Source organism: Pipistrellus hanaki (genome assembly GCF_964339955.1).
Source record: "Pipistrellus hanaki genome assembly, chromosome: 3".
Classification (NCBI taxonomy): Eukaryota; Metazoa; Chordata; class Mammalia; order Chiroptera; family Vespertilionidae; genus Pipistrellus; species Pipistrellus hanaki.
The window spans coordinates 162,655,980-162,667,260 of NC_140505.1; the positions used below are offsets into that span (position 1 = coordinate 162,655,980).

General features: G+C 34.8%; 1 protein-coding gene across 1 annotated transcript in view; it reads left to right on the plus strand.

The window, feature by feature from the left end:
• The window catches only part of PLCZ1 (phospholipase C zeta 1), a gene marked incomplete at its 5' end in the record, with an annotated part of 41,435 nt that extends 30,633 nt beyond the window's left edge, over nt 1–10,802 (plus strand). Inside the window, 5 exons of the mRNA XM_084878280.1 lie at nt 137–253; nt 1,577–1,749; nt 7,183–7,315; nt 9,733–9,882; nt 10,666–10,802. Of these exons, the coding sequence (XP_084734406.1) occupies nt 137–253; nt 1,577–1,749; nt 7,183–7,315; nt 9,733–9,882; nt 10,666–10,751 (659 nt within the window). The remainder of the gene's footprint in view (nt 1–136; nt 254–1,576; nt 1,750–7,182; nt 7,316–9,732; nt 9,883–10,665) is intronic.
• Nucleotides 10,803–11,281: the final 479 nt, after the last annotated feature.

Consider the following 11,281-nt stretch of genomic DNA (forward strand, 5'->3'; position numbering starts at 1 on the left):
TGAATTGCAAATATTTTTGTGAAGATAACACATATAGGAATTATTGAAATTGTTATGGAAATATATAATATATATATAAAGTAGTTTATTTAATTTATTTTAAAAATTCACAATGTTTTAATAATTTATTTTTTAGCCCATGATTTTATTCTTCACAACACGAAGTTCATTACCAGAATATATCCCAAAGCAACAAGAGCAGACTCTTCTAATTTTAATCCTCAAGAATTTTGGAATATAGGTTGTCAAATGGGTATGTTATACAGGATATTGAGTTTTTTGCAAAGATAAAATGAATTTTATAAATGAATAAAATATTCTTGAAAAAAGCTTCTTTTGAAGGTTTTATTTTGGCTCTGGGTGTTTTGCAGTTAAGCAATAATGATGAATCATTGGTTTCAAGAGTTGAAGTTACTCCTAAACATGTTAGAGAGGGTAAGTCTAGGAGAAAGTTGGGGACATGGAATAAATTTATCAAGAGTTAGCAAGGGAAGTGTAGGAAGGGAAAAAGAAAACCAAAATTGATGTAAGAGAAGAGTGAAGACCAAGGCTTTCGCTTGAAAGATTTACTAAGAGCCTCTTCAAATTAAGTAACCTCTACCTTTTACACATTGCACTAACTTTTGCATTCATAGTTGAAAAGTGAATGAGATTGCGTAGCTTTGTTATTTTTCCTTATCAGACTCGCCCTGTTTCAAACTGGCCAGCTGGTATAGCACTGGTACTAACAGTGACAAGTATTAAGCCTTTTGGTACTGGACTGTGGCAAGGCCCATACTGTTGGAGAGATCAGAGAGAAGGGTCAGGATGGTGGGGGTGGAGTGTTGGGAAAGGTGGAAGTTGATATGCATATAGTGGCTATTTACCAGCTTATACGGGTGTGTGTCTATATTTTAACAACATTATTGCTCTGAAAGTTTGTGATAGAGTTGGTATTTTTCCTTCTGGCATTTAATGTATGATTTTTTAAAAATTATTGTTTATTGATTTCAGAGAGGAAGTCAGAGGGAGAGAGAGATAGAAACATCAATGATGAGAACCAGAAATCAGCTGCCTCCTGCACATCTCCTACTGGGGATCGAGCCAGCCACCTAGGAATGTGCCCTTGACCAGAATTAAACCCTGGACCCGTCAGTCCGCAGGCCGACTCTCTATCCACTGAGCCAAACCAGCTTGGGCAATGTACTGATTTTCTTTATTCTCATATTCACTGGCTGTTATCTGACATGTAGATAGTTGTTCTATAATCTATATTGTGTGTCATTTTGATTCTTTGACTCAAAACTATAAAATAATTTACAGATTAAACTTTGAAACTCACCTTCAGATGTTGATATAGACATGGCAGGAGGAAATGATTATGAATTGTGAGTTATTTGACTAATAAGGCTTGCTCTTAAAATGTTTGAAGATATATAACCCGTGATTAGGTTTCAGTAAATCTATTAACTTTTTTATTTTTTATTTTAGCTATTCTATTTCCTGTCCATGTCAAAATACTTTTTTTCTTTTGGTATCTTTTTTTCTTTTCTTTTCTTCTTCTTCTTTTTTTTTTTTTTTTTTTTGTATCTCACAGTGGCCTTAAATTTCCAGACCCCTGGTATGCCTATGGACATTCAAAATGGGAAATTTTTGGATAATGGTGGTTCTGGATATATTTTGAAACCACAATTTCTAAGGGATATTGAAACAAAGTTTAATCCAAAGGATATACCAGAAAACAACAAGCCAGTTACACTTACAATAAAAGTAGGTGAACTTTTTCCTTTCCTTTCCTGGTTATTATATGTTAGATAATATACATTAATATTTTGAGTTCCATTGATGTCCTTTAATGCTTTTTGAGTTTCTGCGATGTGTTAAGTTGTTACAGGTGGCTGGTATTTAAACATCCTTCCACATTCAAAAAATGTCTTTATGTTAACTTTTTGCATTAATGAAGTGAATACAAATATTGAGGTTAAAACTTTCTTCTCTATGAAGTTCATACATATTATTCCATGTTCTTTAGGCATTTAATATTGTGAGAGAAGTCTGAATTCAGCCCACTTATTACCTTTGGATATCCTGTGTTCACCCCCTACCCCTCAAGTTTAAGGACTTTTACTAGAAAATGCTAGGAGCTATTTGCTTTTCATTAATCTCAGAATTAGACTTTTGTAGTTCAGAATCCTCATCCCTTTATATTTCTGAATATTACTGGTTCCTAAAAGTATTAATATACTTTCCTTGAGTATCTTCTGTGCACTAACTTGTGTCAACTTCATCATTTTTCCTGTTCCCTTTGCATTTGATTTTCCTATTTGATTTTATTCTTTACTTATTATAACATAGATGTGATTTTTCACCTGCATTGTTAGTCCCCCCACTCCAATTTTTATTTACTTCATATTGCTTACTTTATATTTCTACCCAGCACCCTCCTCCCAACTCCTATCTTATTATCCCACCTCTCATCTTTTGTTTTATTACATCTTGTGTAATTTTGGAGAGCATACGCAGTGGTTTAAAATGTATTGTTCCCCACAAAGTTTTTTCAAAAACGTTCTTATTCTTCTATAACTTAAATGCTATTGTTTCCTTTTTTTAAAAAAAATGTCACCAAACCTTAAAAATCCCAAGCTTTCTCTCTAAACTTAATTATAAACAATTCTATTTTAGGTTGTATCTGTGCCTGTTGTTTGCAAGTAAATGGGGTGAGTGTGGTCTCCTTGGTCCCTCTCTGTTTTTAAGTAGTTGTTCATAGACCCATATGAATCATCTTCGATTCTATTCTGGAATTTTGGTACTTCGGTCAATTTTATTGTGTCTCATGTCAAGACTGAGTATAGCTCTCTGCTGGCTCTGCTGGCTTGAGGAGAAGCTCTCCAGACACTGTTACTGGAAAAACTAGAACCTCCGGACTACATATCTCCTTCTGTTCTTCCCATCTCAGCTCCCGCTTCTATTGATGTAAAGTCACAGGATTTGGGGGACCACTTCCTTCCACTACAGGCCCTAGCCAATTTGTCCCACCTGACAATATGAAGACATTTAAGAGCTGTTTACCGGAGATTAATGTGGGAACAGAGCACATCAAAGATAAATGGAACAAAAATGATTCTGGCCAAAGCAGAAAATGGTGCCAGGGAACTATGTAGCTGACTTTTGTCCTGGTTCTTAGGAATTTTGTGACTCTAGAATAGTCACGTCTAGAAATTGCCTACAGCCCCAGGTCAATTAGTTGGCATTCTTTCTAGAATCTGACAAAGCATTATACATTTAGCTTACTTTACAATCCCATATAATAAAAGCCTAATATGCAAATCGACCAAACAACAGAATGACCAGGTGCTATGATGTGCACTGACCACCAGGAGGCAGATGCTCAATGCAGGTGCTGCCCCAGCCTGCAGACCTCAGGCCAGCCAAGGCAGGTGCCAGTAAGGGCCCCCTTTTGCCCCACTGGTCACCCCACAGAGGGAGGCTACTGATGGCAGTGGCAGGGGGTGGGGCCTGTGAATGGGTACTGATGGCAGGTGCCAGTGGGGGCCCCCTGATTGCCCTGTTGGTCACCCCACAGATCAGCCCTGATCACCAGCCATGCCTAGGGACCCTACCTGTGTAGGAATTTCATGAACCAGGCCTCTAGTGTTATTATAACTTTGGTATGTCTTTTGTAATTTTATTAAAAACTAAGAAAGATTGCAGAAACCGGTTTGGCTCAGTGGATAGAGCGTCGGTCTGCGGACTGAAAGGTCCCGGCTTCGATTCCGGTTAAGGGCATGTACATTGGTTGCGGGCACATCCCCGGTGTGCAAGAGGCAGCTGGTCGATGTTACTCTCTCATCGATGTTTCTAGCTCTCTATCTCTCTCTCTCCCTTCCTCTCTGTAAAAAGATCAATAAAATATATTTTAAAAAAAAAAACTAAGAAAGATCAATAATTTTTCCCTTTTTTGGTTATTATATAATCTCAATAGTATACATTATTTTGAGTGCCATTGAATTCCTATAATACCTTTTAAATTTATCTTAATCTAGATAGATAATATAGGTGGGTGCTATTTCAGCATTCTTCCATATCTGAAAGTAGTCTTTCTGTTGCTTTTTGGCATGAATGAAAAATGCAAATAGTTGTATTGTTCTAGTTGTTTTAAGCAACTAGTCTATTTGTTCTAGTTCTCATGAGAATCGATGAATCAGCCACCTTTTAAGATCCCTTCCTATGGCACACAAAGCTTGCTGGGATTCTGTGGCTTTTCTGTCTCTCTCTTTTCTTTTTTTCTTTCTTCCCTGCTAAACAATTCTTTTTCACTTTCATTTGTGGGTTCCTCTTTCTGTACCTCCACTAAAATAATTATGTCACTTAAGGTTTTTTCTTAATCCTCACCTCAAACTAAACATTCTGCTTGTGTCCTTTTATATATATTCATGGTTTCAACCACCAACAATACTCAAATCCTTAATCTGGCCTCATTTTGGAAATATAAAAGGATATTTTTTAATAGCCTACTTAACATCCATACCTATTTTATCACTGTTCTGTCAAACTTAAAATAGTAAAGCCTGCACATTACTTTCTAGTCAAATAAACTTTTATTTAAATCTCAGTGAATTAAGTTGAACCTGTTCACTCCATTAATTTAAGTTGAAAAAGTGGGAGACATTTTCCTCTTCCACATCTTCACTTCCTATGTCCAACCATCTCTAAATTCTATGGATCCTACTCCTTAAATGTCTTCCTTATCCAGTTAGCTGATCTGTTGTTATTTGCTACTGTTCTTCTTTAGTAATTTGTTACCCCTCTCACATCTATTCTTTTGGCTTCCTAAGGAGTTTTTGGATAACTGTAGTTCTCTTGATCCATCTTCCACAAGTTGAAGAGAGAGATTTTGCTATAATGCTAACCTTATCTTGCCTACTTAGTGTTTGTTTGTGTCTTCTGATTGCTTTCTTAGGCCTTGGCATACTTCTCTAGCCCCATCCCTCACTACTTCTAGCCTTTCACCTTATTTTTTGACCATAGGGAAGCCTCCTTTTCTGTCCATGATGACACCTCCATGTATTGCATACGCTGTTTTCTTTGACTGAACTATTGTTCTATCTTTCACATGCTTATTGTGTGCTGATTCGTTTTTTTTTTTTGTTTTTTTTTAAGACATGAGAATCATTTCTTTTTGGGAGCTTTTCCCTATACTTAATTGTGTTTTGCTTTCATTTTGTCATTTCCTTCTGTTTTTTCATAACACCCTATGCATGAATATATTAGACACTTGCCACACTGTATTATAGTTGTTAATTTACTTCTAGTATTTGTCATCCCCCTCCCCCTCCCTTGACTGAGGGTCTTTTAAGAAAAAGGATTGTATTTTCAATCCTTATCCACAGTACCTGACACAAAGTGTATGCTCAGTGCACGTAGGTTAATTGAACGGATGATTTGTTTTTCATGCTTAATGAAGAGACTATACATGCTCTTTTATTGAGAAAGCAAAGATGGACAATAGCTAGTATGCACAGATGTTTACAAAAGCCATCTGTTTGCATTATAAGAGGTCTCCTGTAGGGGAATAAGTGACATGTTGTGAAACAGACAGGGTTAATAATATTCCCACAAAGCTGCTGCCCTAGCTATGTGGGTCTTCGCTCCTGCTTTGATTATTCTAAGGAGATTTATGATTACATTATATCTTTGTACAAATTGTGGAGGGAATGATTTGGGAATCAAAAGACCTAGTTTTATTTGCTTTCTGATGCCCTTGATAATGTCATTCAACATTTTTGGTTTAGTCTTTGTCATCTGCAAACTAAGAGCTTTGAATTAGGTAAGTTATTTTCAAGCTTATAAAAACTTTGAAGCCATTATTTTAAGTTCCAAATCTCATGCATAAGCCCAAGTGATGAAAGCAGAGCTACTCTGGCTGTCTACTCAGGGTTTCTGTTTGGCATCCATCCTCTGCAATTGTCCCTTGAATGGTTTTGTGAATCACAGTGCATAAATTATTGAACAATAATCTCTAAATTCTTTTTCAGTTCTTATATTCAATTATTATTGTTTAGTTAGTTAGACAATTTTCTTTTTGACAGGAGCTTCTCCATATTGGTAAGGGTCTATTATCTACAGAGCTGATATTTAGCTGTTAGGCTCTGATATGGGTGTACTAGATGCTTATGATAAATTTTCTTTCTAATTACATTAATGTCTAATTATTCTGACTGATCAATGCCCATTCCATACTGGTTGTTAAATATTTGCACAATCACCCTGGTTTCTAGGTAATACCATAATGTATGGATGAAGAAAAGAAAAAATTATAGATTGATACATTTTTGGGGTTTCTTTTTCTTTCTCCTCCTTTATTTTTCTTTTCAAACAAATTTTTATTTGTTTCTCTTTAGTATAATCTTCAAAACTTGAAGTCATACCTAAATTTTTACATTAGCACATTTTATTTATTAAAAGACTTTAAATATTGATTTTTGTTCAAACTTTATTCCTTTAAGTAAAACAAGTTTTTGCTTCCACAATTAGCTTGACTAATAAAAGGTTAAGTAAAACTATTAATTACCTCATTAGCATTTTTTAATACCTGGTTCCTAATATGCATATGAAATAATGAATTTAGTCAGACTTAGGTTATGTATGATAATATAGACAACAACAGATAATATAAATTTGTGATAAATTATCTAAACATATAAATTATACTACCATAAAACACTATCTAGGAAATAGTGATGATTTTTCTTACATTTCAGAATATTGATATTGCTTCTATTTTTTTGCTGTATATATATATAATATGAATTTGAAAATAGTTCATGTTACCAGATTATCTTAGCCTGAATTACAATTGAAGATAATCATAACAATGCTTTTTAAGATTGCTTTTTAACAATCATAACAAATAATTTAAAAATAAAAACACATATTGAACCATAAACCTTGGACAGTGTGGATTCTATTATAATCACATATCTCCAAAACGGAATAATTTAGACACATTTCTGATATTCACCTATTTGTATTTGAGGATAAAAGTACATTTTAAATTTTATATTATTTTATACTTACAATGCTTTTAGGGAAACTGACTTAAAATCTATCAATTTTTTTTACAATATATATTTTATTTTAAAATTAAATGGTAATGCAGTTTGGTATTGTGTTAAATTCTTGTATTCAAATATGTTTGCACAGGTTATCAGTGGTATTCAGTTGCCTCCCAGTGTTTATTCATCATCTAACAAAGCTGACGTATTAGTGATTATAGAAATCTTTGGTGTCCCAAATGATGAAGTTAAACAACAGACTCGTGTAATTAAAAGAAATGGTGAGCTCCTAATATATTTCATTGAACTTCTATTAGACTTCTTGCTGAAAAGCTTAAAAAATTATATATTGACAGAGTTTTGGTATCTAACATTCATAAGGCAAAGGTTTTGCATTATGTTCAAGATGATGAAAGTGTTATATGCAACACAAGCAATTTGATAATAATGTTATTTAGGTATATTTTCAGATTACGCATACAAAAATTTATCTGAAAAAAAATTATATTTTTTCCCCTTTTACCTCCTTTTTATGTTTTCCCCAATATCACTGAAGTAAAGGGAGACATTTTGAGGGCTGAAAATCTACTTAGCTTCCAGCCTCCGTGTAAAATGAAGAACTTGTGATTACTCTGATAGAGCATGTTACACATTTGTACTTCACTGCTTGAGTTATTTTAAAAGTCTGTTGCTTCTGACTCAGGCTAAGGCTGCCATAGAAACCTACTCAAACAGTATTTGGATTCATAATCCAGTCATTTTTGCCAGAAGGGAAATGCAGGAATGGAAGAAATGACTTTGGTAAGATTTTCAGTATTCCAGGTTCTCATGATATTTTATGTAGTACAGTACTGACATTGTCATTTCTTCCCTGAGGTTGAAGTCCTTCAGGAAGTTAGACAAATATAGAGTCCTGGGATTGACTCTTAGTCAGATCACCTTGGAAGAAACCTTGGAACTGATATTTGAGTCTAGAATCTTCTTTGAGTTGATATCCCCAAAGTATAGTGGATTTCACTTCAGAGTCGGGAAATATGCTTCAGGCTTAATGACACTGACAGAAAAGCAGGTGAAGTTATATTAGTTTTTTTTCTTCTTGGGTGATAATCCCCTTTGATGCCCTCTATCTGCCCATTATGTTAAAAGCCTAATGCTAACTATCAAGAAATTTAAAATCTTGGTTTTATTAAGTGTGTTATTTTGTCAGTCCCAAACTAACTGTATTATGGATAGTTCACAGTTCAGTATGGGGATTGAGATACAAGTAAAACTATTATAGTAAAGAATTATCAGTGCTTTATTAAAATTACAAACAATTGTAGTGGAAAAAGCAAAATTGGTGATAGTTTTCGGAGAACCAGTAGAATTTTTCACAGAGATCAAAGACAAGAACACTTAAGGCAAAAGGAATAATATGAGTGATAAAAACATGGAGAAAAATTCAAACATACTGAGGAAAGGTAAAGAAGTTCAAGATGAGCAGAATACAGGTTACTTAAGACAGATTAGTATAACATAAAGTAAAAAAGTTCTGTGAGGGATGGTCATGTGACTGTGTGTATGAAAGACAGAGGGAGGGAGTTTATATTAAAGTAGGGTTGGAGGAGGTAGAGTCAATCAGTATAAGAATTTTGCGCAGACATTTGCAACATCTATAAAGAACTGATTCTTAAATCAGTCCCTTTAGGGGATTATTTCCCCTCTTAGGAAAAGGTAATACAGTCATATTCCAGCATGAGTCAATTAGTTCAATATTTTTGTGGGAATCCACAGATAATGTATAATTAGTCACAAATTCTTCAATGCTTCTGGAGATGTAACTCAAAGAATAAAAGCTATTGACACAGCAGGCATAGCATTGCTTTTGTCCATGAAGAATGATACACATTTTTCTCTGAACCCCTGAGTATTTATTAAGTTATTTATTTATTATATTTGATCTGGATAGGAATTTCTTGATTCCATTAAGTTATACTTCAATATTGGATGAGTTGGATCATGTTGTGACACAATTGGGTTTCTTTTTTGACAAGAGATTGTTGATTGGGATAATCTGTTTTGCTAGAAACATAAATTATTCATCAACTTTGTACTTTAAAAACGAGCACTTAGTCAAACAAAAGATCAAGAGCTGGCTTTAAAGCACTTAACTATATAGCTTCCAGTTCCACAACTGTCCACGGTGCTTGGCCCATGATAAGACCTGGTATAGAAAAATGATGTTACTTCTTTATGTCTCAATTCTTTGTTAAAGGAAGGCCTAAATACAGAAGTCATATTGCATAATGATTAAACATTTCTGCTCTGAAATCAGACTCCACTTCCTGGAGATCTTGACCTGTCATTTAATGGCTGTGAATCTGAACCCTTAGGAAATTATGTAGCATCTTTTTGGGTCAGTACTTTCATCTAAGAATGTGAATAACAGTTACCCTGATGCAGTTGTGGTGAAGATCAAAAGGTAGTATCTACTTAAAACTCTTAGAATATTACTCAGCAATAATAAATACTCAAAATGTTGTTGTTATCATTATTATTTTCTCAGTGGGTGAGTTAAAAATTGAGATGATCTAAAACACAAGCTATTATTATTAAAATATTGAAGAGAAAAAAATTTGGAGAATAGATGTAACGAAATTTCCCCTATAAATAATGTCTATGATTTTTTTTTAATTCTATCTATTCCTTTATGTTTCAGCTTTTAGTCCAAGATGGAATGAAACATTCACATTTATTATTCAGGTGCCAGAATTGGCATTGATACGTTTTGTTGTGGAAAGTCAAAATGTAATAGCCGAAAATGAATTTCTCGGGCAATATACTTTACCACTTTTATGCATGGGCAAAGGTAATATGCTTAAAAGTAAGATGATTATGCTAACCATTATAACTTTTTACCAAAGACAGACTTTGATATACCAAATAGCTGTATCCATGGCAACCAGTTATAAAGGAGATTTTATATATTGACACATGTTGTCTCTGGGTGAGATTACAGGAATGTGTTCTCCTATGGAATATGGGATTGGGGTGTGGGATCAATAGAAAGACTAATTAGACAAACGGCATGAATGAGCATTTCTGTACGTGGATCATAGCCTTGTGTTTCAGCTATGGAATAGTCAGAGCTACCATAAGAAAATGAAGGAAGGGAATCAGAGAGAAGGCAGAAGCAGTGGCTCATTCTTCCCACCTCAGGAGAAGAGACTGGGAACTCAAGATGATCCTTTCTTGGCTCTTTCCAGGGCTGCCTGTAATTGCATCCCCTTGCGGGCTGATTTACACTGTACTCCCAATACCCTCGTCTCAATATGCTTGCTTTTCTAACACCATCTGAGACGTCCATAGGAGACGACAGAGTCTGAAGCAGAAGGGTGGTGGCTAATTTTGGAGACGTTGCGCTTTGAAGGGAGACACTGAGCTGTGTCCTCAGTGTAATTCAGTAGAAAATCAGAATAGAAACTTACTTTACTTTGTCCAAAATTAATATGCAAGATGAATATAACTGTGCAGCCAGAGTTTTTATGGTATGCTTAGGAAAGATACATTCCTTCTCAAGTAGCACTATCGGGGCCATTGCTGGTTAATTTTCTTGTTCTAATTAGATATGATTTTTTTTCTTTTTTTGCAGGTTTCCGTCGTGTTCCTCTCTTTTCCAGAACTGGGGAGAATCTTGAGCCTGCCTCCCTGTTTGTTTATGTTTGGTACATCAGATAGCAACTAATAGTACCTGACCCATGGTTAGCTACATATCACAATAAAATGGCCAAAGTAAATGTTCGTATATATTTTTTCTTCTTTTCAACATATGCCCACATAATTACTTACAAAAACAGAAATACTGAGCAAATTCACTTGTGGATATACCCAACAGAGCAGTGGGGGAAGGAAATGGACAGGTCAGAGGATCCTTACTCAGTGTGGTATGCTTGTCAGCCAGTTTCTCCTGCCCCTCTGCTGTGGAGGCTGCTCTTCCAATTGGCTTGTCTCATGTTAATTAGTAGAATTTACAACCTTTAAAAATATGTCTGAGTGTACAAGATACGTTGGCAAATATTTGGCAGTATAAAAGAAGTGTGAAATCGAAGAGTGCTTTAACTTCTAGATACCCAAGACTGCATATTGTACTGGGAAATAAAATTTCCAGGTAGTATTTTGTATTCTTGAGCAATATTGGCCCCTGCAGTCTCAAGCTAGTGTTTAAATCCTGTGCACTGGTTTTGGTTCCTAGTAATCATTCAGACATA